Below are 17,345 nucleotides of genomic sequence, written 5' to 3' on the forward strand. Positions count from 1 at the left end.
TCTCTTGGAAGAGAGACAAAACGTTTCATTAAAGAAGAACCCGTCCAGAGGACCTATACAATTTTTTCCCTTTTGATTTTTTTACCTGGATTACTGAGATGCATCAGGACATAACCTCTTGTTGGCAAAATGAGTCAAAATGCACACATTGTATTGCCAAAAAAGTACAAATATTGATTATATTGTTAGAAAATCCCATCATTGAATATTTTGTGTCATTGTGAAGCTCAGGGATTCGTCTTTTTAAAAGTAGTGCTGGACTTCTCCAGGACAAGATTCCAGACCAATGAAATGAACTAGTTTACTGCCAGGCCAGGTGATTAATTGTCAAAATTTAATAAAGTATGGATCATTTAGAAGCTTTTGAGGTGTATTAATTTTTAAAACAATAATAACCCTAAATAGAAAATGTTTTTGTCGTGACTCATTTTGGCTGCAGGGTTTACATGATGGAAATTATTATAATGATTATTTTATTATTAACTAATTTACTCATTCATTTATTGAAATAAAAGAAAATCTAAGTGTAATTAAATAAATTAGTTCAGTTAGCTGCAATTGTTTTTTTGATAAAATGACAAAAGAGCTAAAATGTGATGGATTTATTACCATGTAACGTGACATTCAGACGTCCTTTTAAAAACATTAAAACAAAACAGTTCAAAAACGGTAACCAAAATAACCCAAAACGACTGTTTTTGTCTGTTATGCCTTAATGTTAAAACTTAAACTTGGCACATTATATATAAAATACAAATATATATGAAATATGTACATAAGCATTGTTTTGGCATCACTGTGACACCAGTTATTAAAATTCCTCCCTGCAATCCCACTAAACCCAACAAAACTCCTGGGAAAAAGTGTTGTTTTCGCAGCGTGTCTTTATCAGTTGTGTCACTAACGTGTGTTCTGGCACCGCCGCCGTCCACAAACCAGGTTACTGAATAATCCGATCGTCCGTTTGTCCCGATCCAACAATGCTGACATTCAAAACCAGGCTGGGGGTGAAAAACAAAAAAATAAATCAACGATATGCCTACGCAGCCGTAGTGCATGTTTTGGCAATAAAAGAAGAGGCGAAACATGAGCGGACTTTTACGTGGCTCGCTTTTGTTTTCTCCTGTACGAAGCAGAAGTGGATATTTCTGAGTATTTTTACCTTCTTTAACACTGAGGTGCTGCGTGAAACTGATTGTTGACTCTGTTCTAGCTTTAAAACACTCAAAGAATCTGCAGGATCTGAAAGGTTTTGGTGCATTTTCATGAGCTTAGACAATAAAATCAAGCTTTTAAAGATTTAAAGTCCAACAACAACAACAAGGTATATTAGTTACACAGGTTTTTGAATCCAAACTCAGCTTCAGTTTAATCTGGTCATTAAACCCTGATGTTGTCTGTTTCGCAACTTTTCCTGTTTCCTTTTTTTAATGTGTTGCTCAATATTTCAAACTATTGTGTAGCGTGAACATTTATCAGTATGCTGTGAAATGAAACGACTGCTGTAATTAAAAGGGTTCGCACCTAAATGAAGCTGCAAACATTTGTAAAAAGTGGCCTTGTAAACCACTTAGATCCTCCTCTGGAATATATTGAGCTGTTTTTTGTTTGTTCTTCTTCTTCAAACATTTCAACTTGAGGGGTTTGAACTTTTTAATTTGTCTTGTTTCTTTATTTAAGAGTTTTATAGTCCCAGCTGCTTCAGATCTTTTCTTTAACACAAAGTTAAATTCATTTAGAGTACTAATTAAAAAGTGTCCGTTTGTGGAGCTCATATGACTTGTTACAGCAATGGTATTGAAGCATTTTAGAACATATAAGTAAAAAAAAAAGGCTGGCTCCGTTATGTTATATGCATTTTTGGGAGAGTTTATGTTGTTGAAAATGAGAGAACTGCAGGCAAACGATTTGTTTTCTGACTAAAGCTCAGCTGCTGAAGAGTCAGAGGCTGTCTGTGTGTGAGTACTGATTACAGGACAACTTTGACGAGCATCAAAAAGCATTTTGAGATGATCTGATAAAAGGAGAAATTTCATCATGAAAGCATGATGTTATGTCACTGTAATGTCCCTGTAGAATTATTCATTTTTATCAATGTTGGAATAAAGGTCCTGCTTGATGCTTTTTTTTTTTGTTTTAGAGGTTTTAGACTTAAGCCTGGTTTATAGTTCGTGGGATGTAGAGCCGAGCTATACTGTATACCGATTCGTAACGAAAACCTGTTTTTATTTTTGTTATGGATGTATGACATGAATTTTCTGCTACCAGCACGCTGGTTTAAATAGCCTGAATAACAAACTGTTTCATCGGGACCTTTTTCCTCACTGCAACTCTGAACACACATGCAGGAAATAGAGCAAGCTAGTGTCGTTGTTGGACAAGCATTTAGCTAGAGGAGTGTCAGGGTACCAGGCAAATACACATGAACATTTCACTTGACTTTTTTACATGTATACAAAGCATAAAATATGTGATGTTTACGTGTCAAGATTTCATGCATGATTAACACATAAACTGTGTTAGCATGTCAATGTGTAACGTACACGCTTCAGAACGTGCATTTTTGTTAAGGTGAAATATGAGACCATATGAGACCCAGAGGCAGAGTCGTGGTCGCAGCTTCTTTTTTTTTTCTCCCTCCTCTGCTCTGCACTCATGGTGCGTTCACACCGAACGCGATTTCAGCTTCAAAATCGCAGCCAACGCTGAAGTCTGAAGCTTGTGCACTTTGAGGTCAGACGCAGGACAGTTGTTGAAGCGCCGCACCGCCCCTCCCTCCTCTGTCGGGCTCTGTTTAATGTCGGAGGAGGAAGTGGCTTTGCTTTATTTACAGACAGCCAGAACGTGTCACGTTCATCAGATAATTAATTCATAATTAATTCACCAGATAATTCAGAGAAGAGGCTCACAGCTCGTTTTCAGGACTATTTTTTTCAGTCTGATGAGTCGCTGCCACGCATTGCTGCGGATCAGGACACGACTGCAGCACTCATTTTAGCTAAAGAGCTCCGCTCCGTCTGTTTCAGGTTAGTGGACCTCATTCAGTAAACTGTCCCGTCGGGAAATATGTCGCTACGTCACACAGTGGAGTCTCTCTGATTGGTTGACGCTGCGCGTCGAGCTGCAAAAGTTCAGATTTTCTAACTTCAGCGATTTGGACGATTTGGACGATCTGAGCGTTCGACGCTCAGATCGTCCAAATCGTCCAAATCGCGCTGCTCTAATCGCGCTTGAGGCGCCGCAGAACTTCCCGACGTTGCTTGAAGCGCCTCCACCATAGACTTTGCATGTAAACCTGCTGCTCCTGACGCTGAAATCGCGTTTGGTGTGAACGCACCATCACTCTGCATGCTGTTACCAGAGCAGGGAGCAGCAGCGGTCAAAATACCTCAGAAACTCGAACAAATAGGCTTTAACAAGGCTTTAATAAGCTAAACAATAGAGGTACATGAGAAAACGTGTTCATAACAAATGAAAATAAATAATTAGATTGTGTCCGTGCTGGTCTCCCACTCTCTGGTCCAACACTCAACCTGTTGCCCTATTGGAGGCTAGTTGTGAAATGAGCTGCACATTACACAACAACAATACTTTGATGGCTTTTTATACGGAGGAGGTGGAGTTTCACCCGGGGGTTGCTAGGTGAGGGGCTGAACGCAGGTTCCGCTGGGTTGTCGTACGGCTTGTGACATCACAAAATGACGGAAGTATAAAACTTGTCATTAATATACATTAAAAATACATTTACTTACAGTAAATATGCCCCTGGGTGCATTTTTTGGTCCTAGGACAGTCTTTTTAAGAAGTACATACCCAAAGTTGAGTAAAAAAAACTTTAAAAAGTGAATTTTGCATAATAGGTCCCCTTTAAGAAATGTCTTAATGAAATCCACAATGATGAAATTTTGTAGTTGTTTTAATAAGTTATATGTATTAAGTTCTAATAAATTTTATTGAACATAACAGAAGATAACAGAAACATTACAAATAATATACAGTTTTAAAATAAGATAATAAAAACCTTTACTGTCATTGTACAGAGCACAATGAAATTACAGTTCAGGACACCCATTCACAATTTTTCATACGCTCAAAAGGAGTGTGCACAAATATATTTATATTAGCCCACCTCTTCTCCTGCAACCTTATTCCCATCACTTCTTATTTATCAAAATAATTATTAATTACTTAAAAATTAATGCATCCAACAACACAGTCACCTGCATCTCCTATTTACTTTAAAACTTTTTACACTTGTGGCAGTTTTCTTTCAAGATTAAACAGTTTAATTTTAAAGTTTGTCCTTAAAACCTGTTGTTTATGTTGAAGAGAAAAAAATGGTGATATTCTACAATATCAATAAATATTTTCATTGAATCAAATCGTGATTAATCGATTCTGAACTTAATGAATCGAAATCAAATCGATTGAGAGAATTGGCCATGATACCCAGCCCTTTTCCTCATATAATCTTTAATTTTTCATCCTTAAATTACTCCCGCTTTGCTTTTTCACGGAAAACAGGCAGAGCTGTGGAGTAAAGAAGCTCTCGGGGAAAGGAGGAGGAGATGACGCCATTAAAGTGATGACGTATCTCCCTAAGTGATGACGTAACATTTAGAATCGAACAAATGAAACAAACGGCTCCCCGAGATCTGGGTCCCTTCAAATTTATCCCATCTCTAACTTCACTTTATTGTCAATTTGAGTCGTGTCTTTTCTCATTGGCTGTTTCTGAATCATGGCTAAACCGCTTTAGCAAAGAGAGGTTTCAGATATTGCTCTGACTTTAAACTGTTTGTTAAACTTGTTAAACGTTTAAATATTCTTTTAGTATTTTGATAATTTGCTTACAGGCTTCTACTATTAAAATAAATTGAAAATTCCTGATCTTGAATTGACAGTATTATTAAACGGATTTTCTGTAAAGTAACTACAAGAGTTGTTTTGATTGTCGAAGACCCAGTTAAAAAACATTTTTATTTTAATGTTTCTAACAATTTAAAGCCGTGTAGCTATTACATAGCTGCTGGTGCCTGATGGGTTTAATTTAATTTTTATTTTTTCATTGTAATTACAGGAGAATAGCTGTGTTTTATAAAAATAAATGGATAAGTAGAATTGTGCTGAGACCCTCAGGTTGCACTCCCCTGGTTTAATTTTGTATGCTGTCAAAAAAGATGAGCCTGAGTCGCTGGGCCACATGTGGGATCTTGTAGATCTGTCCAATTTTAACACCAATAAGTAATGTTAACTGTAACAGTTCTGCTCTACACTTGTTTTTAATGTATGATTAAGACTGTCGTGAGGTTTTTATGACATATGACAACAATAAACTAATTTATTGTGTTGTCATATCTGTCTTACTGTGTGGAAATTTGGGGTAACACATACAAAAGCACCCTACAACCACTTTATAAACTACAAAAGAGAGCAATGGGGATAATTCATAAAGTGGGGTTTTGGGAGCACACAAACACTATTTTTAAAATCATATATTTAAAATTTATGATTTGGTTAAGTTCAAAACTGCACAATTTTTGTTAAAAGCAATTAAAGAACTTTTAGGAAATCTTCAAAACATGTTTTGTGATGGGGGCTATAAATAAGGATAGTTAAAATTAATAAAACAAGTTGTGCATACCATGAGTAAACATATGTGTGTATTGGTTTGTGGGATGGATTTATGTAATGGGTTAAATGTTGAACTGAAGCAATGTAAAACCATAAATCAGTGTTTAAAGTTACAAAAATGTAATTTGGGGTTATTTGTGGATGAGAGATGTTGGTGGTTTTTAGAGATGTGGTGAAACAGATTGGTTTTATTATTGTAAAATTCAGCTGTAATTGAGATAGCTATGTACGTAAGAAGCTTCACAAAAATAGAAATCAGAACTAGATTGATCTATTGAAAAGTGAGAAAGGGGCAGGGAAATATAAATTTTACTTCAACCTTTTTTCTTTTCAATACAGATGTAAGTTGGCAAATATGTCCGTTTTAAAATAAACTAGAACAAGTTCAAGGGCATTTGAACAGTCACATTTATAAAAACTTTATGTAGACATGTTATGTAATATGTTGGAGGTAATTGATTATGTGTATACTGTATTTCTATATTCTAGTGGTATTTATTCAAATATTAAAAAAACATTTACTAATGAAGCAGACAGAGCGAAGGTTATTCCAGCAGAGTAGGATGGTAAGCAACCCTCTCTTTGTTAGCAAAGAGGGTTGACAGTCAGTAGTTTATCCCTGAATAAGAAACAACCAATGAGAAGAGACACGACTCAAACTGACAGGAAGTGAAGTTACCCAAAACAGACATAAACAGTGTGTTGTTGACGAGTTAACACATAGTTCACTTGTTCGATGTTGACATGTTGTATACGCGTCAAAGTTTCGTGAAATGTCCACATGTTTTTGGCCCAGTACACTTTCTATATCAGGGCATTGCAAGGTTGCCTTGTTCGATTTGTCAATGCCTGTTTTAGTTTGGCAATGCCTCTGGATGCCTTCAGGGCACCAGTCTTTGGGTTGTTCCCTGAGATTTAACAGACATTTTCGTCTGTAGGTTAAAGAACCTGTGGAAGGAGATTGGACAATTTTTCTTATTCGCACAGAGGAAAAGCATCGAGATGAGCAGATTTCTGATGTCACCGATGTCTTGTTGAGTATAACCAGACCTTTCTGTTACTGTATCAGGACATAATCAAATGTGTGGAATTTACAAGGCCTGAAAAACAAACACCATTTTCAAATGTTTGTCATTCTACACAGAATAGATATTGTTTTTCATCTGGTGAGTTAATTATCTGCTGTGCGCAACGTTCGCTTGCTTTTTAGTAAATAAATCAAAGCCATTTTCTTTTACTTCATCTTTATTTCACCCGCCGAGGACACGCTCCTCCCACACCTCTCTGCTGCCGCTTGTTCTGGTCTGAACACTAGTGCGTTCTTCGGTCTGAAAATAGTGCGTCCAACGAGAGGCGTTTTGCGCATTTTTGGCCGCTCTAAACGCGTTCAGTGTGAACGTAGCATCAGCCTCGCTCCGCACCGTCTTTTTTCCCCAAAGTTTGGCGAGAGGTGGATATGGAGGGACGCAAAAAATAGCTCTGGACTTGATCTGGCCTTATTTAAATAAAAATGACTACGTGCCGTGAAATTCTTAGAGGGGCAAGCTGTCTCGTTGGCAGGGGGGCCCGCCTCCCTTGTATAATGGTAGAGGAAACACTGAGGAGATTGTTGCACTAAATCAGATACATCTGATGTTTTTAATAACGACATCAGTCTGAACACTCATGTCGCGTATCGTCAACCTTCAGTGTGGTGTGGGTGACAATATTAATACCAATGTCGTACAGTTTCAATCTCGTAACTACCCATTTTCAGCTGCAGAACAGAACTCAAGTTGCTTCATTTTTTTCTGTTTTCCATGTCCTGGATGACTGAGAATCCATAGAAATACATGGTAGTAATGTTTCTCTCGGACCGTGTTGATACTTATGCTACATTTACACTGAACATGTTTTGAGCATCAGGAGCATCTGGTTCACATGCAAAGTCAATGGTGGACTCATATATGAGCATCTAGAAGCTGAGCAGTGCGTCTGGTGCATTTGGAGCAGCGCGGTTCGAAGCGGTGCACACTTCTTGAGCATTTTCCGTGGGTGTGGCACGTCCAACTTTAGCTGCTCGACGCATCGCATCAAGTAGAAAGACTCTGTTCAGTGACGAACTGGTGGCAGGCCGGAAATACCGGAAGACTGGGAAATCGGATCACACAAGCATTAGACAAACAGATAGTCTGATCATTTATGATCATTCCCGTGTCCGTTATCATGATAGAAACTGGAGGACGACTAGTGAGGAAGTCGGCATGTCTAGTAAGTTATGAAAACTATGGTTAAAAGGCTCCTCCTCTCTCTCGCGTCTAAAGAAGTGCATCTACGTTCACATCAAATGTGTCTGTCCTCACTGGACACCAGCGTTAGGATACGTGCGTTTTGAGATTTTTGGAGGCGCGCGACGTGTTTGGTGTGCATGTAGCATCAAGTTAACGGATCAATACTTTACTTTCAGCACGTAGCTCCTGTTCCAAAAATAAAAAGCTGCACCATAGCAGCCAACCAAAGGCAAGTTGAAATGTAAACAATGACCTAAACAAACTTGTCAGATGATTATTTAATCAGCTCTGATTGCACACCTTCAGAATTGACATGCTAACAAGTAGCATCTAATTTTCTGTAAATTTTTCAGAATCTGTCATCACTTCATTATCTGTGCACGTGGGTTGCATTAGTGTCATGGAGTTCACACTGGAGTCTGATGGAGGTCATATTTAAAATTTAATCTAAACATCCATGCAAAAAAAATCAGACTTTGCAAAAATAAGAATTGAGCATTAAGACCTGCAGTGTGAACTACTAACCTTATATAGCTTCTACTTCAGTTTTTGGGGGTTTATCAGTATATCACTTTTCCTTGTCCTGCCTATTTGTTTTTTAAGATTTGTATATTCCTGCCTTGTTTATGCAAAGAAGAAAAGCAGATTTAGATCTTTACATTTCCCACATCTGATTATCGTGTCCTTGAAAAGGACATCAGAGCTCTCTTTTCCACCTCCTCCATGTACAGGTTTGCAACAATGGGAGAAATGGGAGCCCATAGCACACCCATGTTTCTGCCTATAGTATTGTCCCCCATATGTGAAGTACCGGTAGGTTGACTTCAGGTACAGTTTCAGGAGTTGGCACAGTTGTTCTGTGGAAAGAGTGGTTCTGCTGCTAAGAGTGGTGTCTGATTTTAATCTTACACAGACCTCACCCATTGCCTCATCAGCATGAATGCACGTAAAGAGTGATGTGACATCACTTTTCTTAGTTTTTGCTTCCTGGATTATTGAGATGCATCAGGACACCAGGCCCTAACACTATAAACTTGTTTATTCACGCCACCATAAACCAGAGTACGACAAAGGCCAGAAAATGCAGACTAAGGCCACGTCAGCAACACAAACTCCCCTCCAGGGAATGGTGGAAACAAATCTACTTGGCTCAGGATCCACGATGCACTCTGTTAATAAACACCAGAAGGAGATAACGCTGGTGGTGGCTTGTAATGTAAAAAAGTTACAGTAGTTTGATTTGTATAGTTTTAAAACACAGGGTAACTAATTTTATGTAAAAAAAAAAAAAAAACTAAGTGCAATGATTAATCATCATTAATTGTTATGGACTAAATGTAATAAATAATTGTGATCTTTTTTTTTTTTTTTTGCTAATATTACCCAACCCTAGTAGGACTCATAACAGAAGTTGAGGAAGTCTGTGATAATATGACTGGATTGTACCTGATCAGGCTGCGTCACATTCCAGCAGCCACTCTGCACACACATCTGATGGCAGCTGCTTTAAACAATCCTCCTGATTCCACCAGACGGGCATTTCAGAAGTGCCCCCAGAGGCAGCTCGCCACTAAAAATACAAGTTGAATTTATTTTTAACGGAAGCCGTGTCGGATTTCACAGAACAGGGATGAGCTGAACAGGACGTCAGGGAAAGAGTGTGTGGATTTTCAAAATAGAATTCTCAGATTCATCTCAAAGCAGATATATTTGAATGAATTTTGAAATCAACATCTACTGTAAACATTTCTAAACCAAAAATGAGCTGTTATTTAGCAAATCAAGACATCGTTCTTGATTAATGGAAATTGATCTAACACAGGAGTCCAGTCCAGTTCCTGGAAGGTGACTATCCTGCGTGTATAAGGTGTTTTTCTGCTCCAACACACCTGATTTAAATGAATGGGTGACTTAAAAACAAAAAAACTCAGGAGCTCAAAAAAGAAATGTATTTAAAAAAATAAAGGGCTGAGGGGGCAGCAAAAATGTACTTACAAGAAGTCCTCGTGCGGCGCACGAGGACCAAACTAAACTGGCTGAAAATGGCGCAGTGAACTGACCAGTGAGCAAAGACAGGAAAAGAATTTAAAGGTGAGCAAACGAGTGGAGAATTGGAACCACTGGGGGAAGACATGATGATCAGGTCGGTGTGCAAGGGAAGAACTGTGGAAGTACAGGCATACATTGACTGTCCAAATTCAGGGGATGCGTCCTTCAAAGGACCAGGCCTTCCCAGTCTAGGTGGGTTGGGTCATTGGTTGACTGCAAGACCGGAAGAAAGTGGCTGTCAATTTGGACAGTCTAGCTTTCTGCACTTACCCCAGCGACCGCCAATACAAGCAAAAATAGTTCTCGTCAGCCTGCAGTTAGGGATACTCAGATACTCAGTATCGGTGGCAGATATGGCCATTTTTGAAAATCGGGTAGAATCTGATTTAGTCAAGTGATTGGGCCGATCCAGTTTTTTGACAGTTTTCAGCATCATCATGCTTTACAACTGCCGTTAAGAAGTCAAGACGCACACAAGTATGCAACCATGTCCACAGTGTGGGAACACGAAACTGCATCTTGCAAAATCTGCAAACTGGATGTTTCTGGTGGTGAGAACAGCAGGGCTCGCTTTAATACTACCAACCTTGTCACTTGGAAAGAAAGAAAGAAATAAAGCTATTGGATCGGTATTGGAAAGACTAATCATTAAAAAATCGGATTGTATCAGGAGCCAAAAAATCCATCCCTACCTGCAATGCATCATGAGATAAGCTGGGCTGAGAAGGACCCACCAGACCTGTCCCTCAAATCAGGGGAAAAGGACGCATTTTTTGGGCCACGTCAGAGAATTCTTCAAATTTGGACAGCCTACCGTGCGGCGCAGCGACGCAGCGACGCAAGCAGCCGACAAAGTCGGGCTTCGGAGGACGCAGCCTCTGAAATTGGACACAACCACTGAGGAGAAAACAGAGAACATCAAAAGTAAACAAAATCTCAAGGAGAGACAAACACGTGCTCACACTGACAAACCTGGAAGAGGTCTTTTCATCACTGAACCAGGTGTGTTGGAGCAGGGAAACAAGAAAAACCTGCAGGATAGTGGCCCTCAGGGACCAGGATTAGACACTACAGATCCAACAGTTTTACTAGTTTAAAAAATGAAGGGAATTGTGACTTTTGGTGGAAAATAAGGTCATGATGGGAGAGAACAATAGGAAGAACATGAGTCATAAATCAGTATTTGAGAAAAGTCAAAACTAGTCCAAACCAAAGTTAAAATGTTTCTTAATTTCACAAGCATGAAAGAAAATCAATGAATTGATATTTTCATATGAACTCTGGCTTTTATAAAGCATATCATCAAGGAGCTTCCTTCACTGATACCCGTCTGTTTCCTCTTCCTGTTTTGGCCTGTGAGAGGCCAGCAGAGGGTCGCACGGGGTTTGAATCCACAGATGGAGGAGGAGGAGGAGGAGGAGGCAATAAAAGCAGCGTGAGAGATGGTCAACAGAGGTTTGTGTGTTGGTAACGCAGTCACGTCTGGACAGAAAGAGAGCACAAAGGGACAGAAACAAAGTCTGATGGGAGAAAGAAAAGCGAGGAACAGTTTTAATTACAGATTCAGGAGAAGTAAAAGAATTTCACTAACTGAGATAAATGCTTATGGCTCGTGACGAACTGTAATTCGGTTTTAAAAAAAGGTACTTCATGTCAAACTCTAGTAGTTAAAACTTAGGGTATTTGAAATAAAAAAACTGACTTTATTGTGGTGTTTCCTAGAATAGAATAAAATCTTAGCTTTGTTTTACACCTTCAACCTGATAAATCTGATCATATTTAGAAAAATGTTAAATAATAGAACACTTAAAACACGTGTCAAACTCAAGGCCCGTGGGTGAAATTTGGCCCTTATTAACATTTTATCTGGTCCCAAAGGTATTACTGTTATAGTTTTGTGTCGTTTTGGTCCTGAATTTTACTAAGATATTCTCATGACAGCTAAGTTTTTTTTAGTGATCTTTAATTTTGGTGTGAAAGAGCAACAAACAATTATTATTTTTTCTGTATTCTCTTTTATTTTAAAGTCAAATGATTGGATTTTTAATTAAGGTTTTATTGAACTGATATGCTGGATTGTGATCAGATATTTTTCTAAGAAATAATTAATTAGACCATTGTTAATAGAGGGTAAGAACTGAATGCTAATTGTCTTTCTAAACTCTTTTCCTTTTGTTTGTTAGGTTATGTATGATTTTAATGTAACATAAAACATAATTTGGAAAAGGTAATTTGTATTTCTAAAACAATAATTTGTAATAAAACATTTTCTATCAATAAATATTGACAGAAACAGATCCTTGGCTTAGATAAAGTTTGGACATTTGGCCTCTTTGTGTAGCTGGGTTAGACACGTCTGAATTAAAAGAAACTATATATACAGTATTTTTTTCAGGAGCACCTCCTTGTGGCTCGCTGTAGTACAGTTTTTCAGCTCTTCCCCTCCATTTAAATGATGGCACATTTTCCTAACTAAAAAAAATCAGTTTGTTGATTCAAGAAGCTCATATCTTGTTATTGAATGTCTAAATCAACATTTTACAGTAATACAAAGCTAGTAAACACTGTCTTATATGCAACAGTCTCGTATAATGGATTAAGGTTTTTTTGTTTTTGTTTGTTTTGAAGTTCAGGTAGGTTGATTTGTTTGTCAAAAACCATCATTTATTAGAGCTGGGGTTGCTTGTTTGTATGTGTATAAGTAAACAATTTTATTATCATTTGTGCCATGCAGCACAGCAGGTGCCCAGCCCACACAGGCTCACAAGACACATTAAACATATAGGCGGATAGACAAACATTCTTCAAACAAAAAGGTGCCAGGCCTTTAAAATAAACTGAGCTAATTGAAACACAAAACACTTAAAATGCTGCAATTTATCTTCATCGATTCAATACAAAAACAAAATCTGGATAAGCATCAAGAGTTTAGTCAAACAATTCATTTCTCAGAATCATATACAGTACAAAGGACAATAAAACAATTGTATTTCATTCTCAGTTTCACCCAAATCACACAAAGAACATGTATGATCCTCTGGAACTGAACCAAATCGTCCAGTCTCCACAGGGAATGAGTGTGACTTATTGTGTGTGTGTTTGTGATGGTGGGGGTAAATAAAAACTTTTTTAAAGTTTCAGGAAATGTGATTAATTTAATCTTTAGTTGGTGATGCTTTTAGAAAACGTTCCATGAGAGGGTGAAAGTGGGATTTACTATTTATTTTTCAAAACAAGATTTTGATAAGTTTCACAGTTCATAATGGAGAACCACCAGAGAAATGTGTAAATACCATAAAGAATAGACCAAGTTGTCAATGTCAAACTTTATTTATAAAGTGCTTTAAAAACAGCCAATGACTGCACCAAAGTGCTGCACAACAAACTATAAACACAAACATTACTAAAATACATAATAAATTACAACGAACAATAGTAAGAACAGATAAAAGTTACAATGCCAGGTCTTGTATTAATTAAATACCTTAGAATAAAAGTGAGCCTTAAGAAGAAGCACTTTGAAGTTTTCCAAGCTATGAACAGATCTAATGTGAATGAGCAAGTTGTACCTTCTATTTTGTAGTTTTTCTGTGTGAGTAGATTTTTCTTGGTTTTGTTACACACTCATCATGTTCAGCGTACAAAAACAACAATTAAATAATAGTACAGTTTTCAGGTTTTCTTAGAAAAAGTTCACCTGTTTATCAATCCTAAGCATTAGAAGAATATGCTTCAAATGGCTGGAAAATGCATAGTTTTGAGTAGATATTTTCAATTGCCAATACTTTTGGCAATGTATTTTCAAGGTATGTATCTAAACCCTCATAGGATCACTTTGTGCCACTAGTGCTTGCTAATACTTGGCCTTCATTGCCATTAGCAAATGTTGTCAATGAGGTGAATTGATTAGAGGCTATCATGTGACTTTTCTTGGTCAGAGAGAGCGGCCATATTGTTTGGGGCTAGGACAAGCTGGTAAAGCTGAATGTAGTAAATGACATTTTAACTTTAGTTCAGCACATCAGTGAAACACAGTTTGATATGGACAACCATTAATTTCATTTGATAGAAATTCTTGTCAGTACATTTTATCATATCAGGTAAAAATGTGTTGCCAAGGTACATCTGCAGGGAATGGTGTTTCTAATAGGTGGAAGCTAACAAATGAAAAACCAATATTCATGCAGTTCACCACAGAATTCTAGCCATGATAAATGGTTTACATTGACAATATGGCGTTGCACTTTGTACCACAGCGGTTAGTTTTCCGAAACATGCGTGATTCTTTTAGCCAATAATCCTTAATGATTCCAACCACTGCAAATAGTGTAGTACAGAAAAATAAATATTTGAGAAAAGTGATGTTTTTTCTGATCTTCGGTCAGTGATATGCTTTTTGTGTGGTTTACAAGTACATACATGATGCAATAAAACATGATAGTGATCTGACTCAACAGAACGGCTAAATGGCTCGACACACAGGAGGCGACGTCGCTCGCTCTCCATTCATTTCCTYDGGKYCCTGTGCGGTGAGGCGACYATCGCTTGCCCTCCTCCAGCTAAGCGACCGGCGAAAATAGTGCATGTGAAATTTCGCGCTCTTACACCTAGACGTGCACACGCGAGCTTGTGATGCGACATATGAAAGTTAAAAAATGTTCAACTTTTGTCGCTGTCGCTTAGCGTACAACCAATCAGCGAGGGTTTCATTGATTGACCAATGAGAGGAGAGTATGCTACACACTGCCGTTAGCTAACACTTTTACCAAGTGATTACTAAAAAGCTTTGTGGGAATTTACTGGCACCAGGGTGAAGTTTATGGTAAGTTTTTCCTCATAAAATGGTATCTTGATGTGTGTTTGTTTTTCAATATCATTAGCATTGCAAGATTTGTTTAGTTTACACGTCCGTAATGCACACCCGCCTTCAGAGTCAAGAACCAATCAAATTTTGTGAAGACAAGCGACTTGAGAGCACGATACGCAACGCTGCGATCGCTATTGCGTCCTGTGTGTCGGGTTTCACCCTGGCTGCGATGACAGCCGTTAATCGCTGTAGTTTGTCGCTCCCCGTGTGTCGAGCCCTTAAGATCTGAGCTTTGAATACCTGTTGAGCTGCACAGGTGCACAGCTCTCAGTGATAAGACAGGAGAAAAAAGTCATTCGTTTGCCAAGTTTGTCTTTGGGTAATCATTGGTTCGTTTGCCAAGTTTGTCTTTGGGTAATCATTGGTTATTTGGCAGGGATTTGCTGCCGCTTTTGTTCGGCTGCTAAAAATAACTTGTATAAAAAAAGTGAAGTGAATAGTGAGCACTCCGATACTGTGTGTATGTTTTCGTTAGAGGGGAAGTTTCTTTAGCTTCCAGTCCCGTTTAGTGTGAGAGTGTTGCTTTGTTCACCTGTGCAGTGAATCTGAAGTGTAAGCTTGTTTCCATTTGAGCCGACTGGTTTCATTTTGTTCAGGTTACAGTTCTCACACCAAGCCTGATGTCATCAGTGAGGCATGTGTTTAGAGTTGGAAATGTACTAACAAAACGTAAGTATGGGATTTTCACCAAAAAGAGAAAGTGGCCACGCTGCATTCCTCCATAACTTCCTTAAGTCCATCAAATACTGTTTTCCACCGGGTTGGTATTGAAACTTTAAAGTGCTGCTCAAGTGGCTGTTTTCAGCTGACAATCAGATGAGAGCTGGTTATGCAAGAGCTTCTGACAAAAAAAACACCCATCTCCTGGAGGGTTTGTGCCCAAGACAAGTATGAGAAAAGCTGCTGGATGTTCTGTTTTTTTTATACAACCACTATGTCCAGTGGAATTATGTAAAATTTGTGACTAAAATTAACAAATTACAGCTGTAATCGTGTCTCGATTCAGTTTCTGGTATTAGACATAAAGGTTTCAAAAAATCTAAGTGTCGGTTTTGTTGTCTTTTGTAGGCTCTTCTCCATCTCTGTCTTCTAAGAAGCCCCGGAGTGGAGGCCTCTTTTCCAACCTTTTTTGCTGCCTGTGTCGGGACCACCCTGAAACACCGCCGGTCAACAACAACGCCCCGCTCTTAGTCGAAGAGAATGGAACTGTGTCCAAGGTGGTTGAATTTACCAAGCAGCTATTTTTTTACTTCAAAAGAATGGTACAACCCATCCACTTTAAACAAAAGTAAAAATTTAATGATTTTTTTTAGATCCAAGCGAAGCCACTTCTCCCTCCAGTGAAGTCAAAAGACTCTGGAAAGATCTGTGTGGTTATAGACCTGGATGAGACGTTAGTTCACAGCTCTTTTAAGGTAAGAACCAGATTCACCCATTGTAAGCAGGCTATGAAGGCTATCCAGCTCCTGTTAGAGAAAGTGATCTGTGTTCACCTGTAATGAAGGATGGAATAAAACTGCTTTATAGCTAGTTTGTCCTGTTAAAAGTTTTAAATGTACCCACTAAAATCAGTTAAATGGTTTTATTGCGCTCAGAAAAGGTTGTCTTTCACGTTGGTGACCGAGGAATGGCCCAAAACAGAGGTCTAAATGGATTGCAATATGGTGCTACTTTCTTAACAGAGAATATTTACAAAGAAATGTAAAGCACTGATGCGTCGAAGGAAGATTTTTGTTGTTGTTTCTAAAGTGTCTCATGCTTTGCCATCAGAGTATTACTGTTGAATTTGCCAGACTGTAGTATGGAGCTACTGGATACCTTCGGAGAACTTTCTTAATACATGCAACATCTGGAAGGAAATGTGAATGTTCATACAGTGGTGCATTAACTTAGGAGTATAGTTTGTTCTACAGTGGTGATCGTAATTCAAATTATTCATAGGTCACATCAATCTTTGCTGTAGAAATTAACTGAAATGCCATTAATCTGTTCTGGACCCCCCCAAAACATGGCAATGTTTTGCTCCATGTTTTTAAGTAAGAAAAATATAAATAACAAATATTGTATAAAACCACAATACTGAAGAAATTTAGTTATTTATAGATTAGTACTGATATCAGAAACACCAGAGTATTAGGGTTTTCTTTTTATAACACTTTTATAATGTTTGATCTWTTATGTGTTAATTGAAATAGAGTAGCTACATGTCCGAATTATATAACAACACATAAGTAACTGTTTTTTAAACCATTAGAGTGAAGTCTTTGTCTGAATGCCTGTGATTCAGCCGTAGGTCAGTAGGGGGCGAACTCAGGCATTGAAGAATCGTGTATATAAAACATGTACTTCCTGTTGTTCATTCAGTGTGGTTTTGATTTGTCAGCCGGTGGCAAAATAAACCTCACTCACTCCAGAATTCTGGGTTGTATGATTATTATTTCATATCACAGATCACTTTATTTAATACTTGTGTTTTCATTTGACTTCAGCCAATATTAAAACACATATTTCTTACAAAATGATGT

At 38.1% G+C, this 17,345-nt stretch overlaps 1 protein-coding gene across 1 annotated transcript in view; it reads left to right on the forward strand.

Annotated features, from left to right (window-relative positions):
- Positions 1 to 17,345, forward strand: part of LOC106526191 (carboxy-terminal domain RNA polymerase II polypeptide A small phosphatase 1) — a 35,340-nt gene that overhangs the window by 8,711 nt on the left and 9,284 nt on the right. Inside the window, exons 2-3 of the mRNA XM_014020713.1 lie at positions 15,889 to 16,037; positions 16,134 to 16,235. Of these exons, the coding sequence (XP_013876167.1) occupies positions 15,889 to 16,037; positions 16,134 to 16,235 (251 nt within the window). The remainder of the gene's footprint in view (positions 1 to 15,888; positions 16,038 to 16,133; positions 16,236 to 17,345) is intronic.

The sequence above is a fragment of the Austrofundulus limnaeus genome, unplaced genomic scaffold (genome assembly GCF_001266775.1).
Source record: "Austrofundulus limnaeus strain Quisiro unplaced genomic scaffold, Austrofundulus_limnaeus-1.0 Scaffold264, whole genome shotgun sequence".
In the NCBI taxonomy this organism is placed as follows: Eukaryota; Metazoa; Chordata; class Actinopteri; order Cyprinodontiformes; family Rivulidae; genus Austrofundulus; species Austrofundulus limnaeus.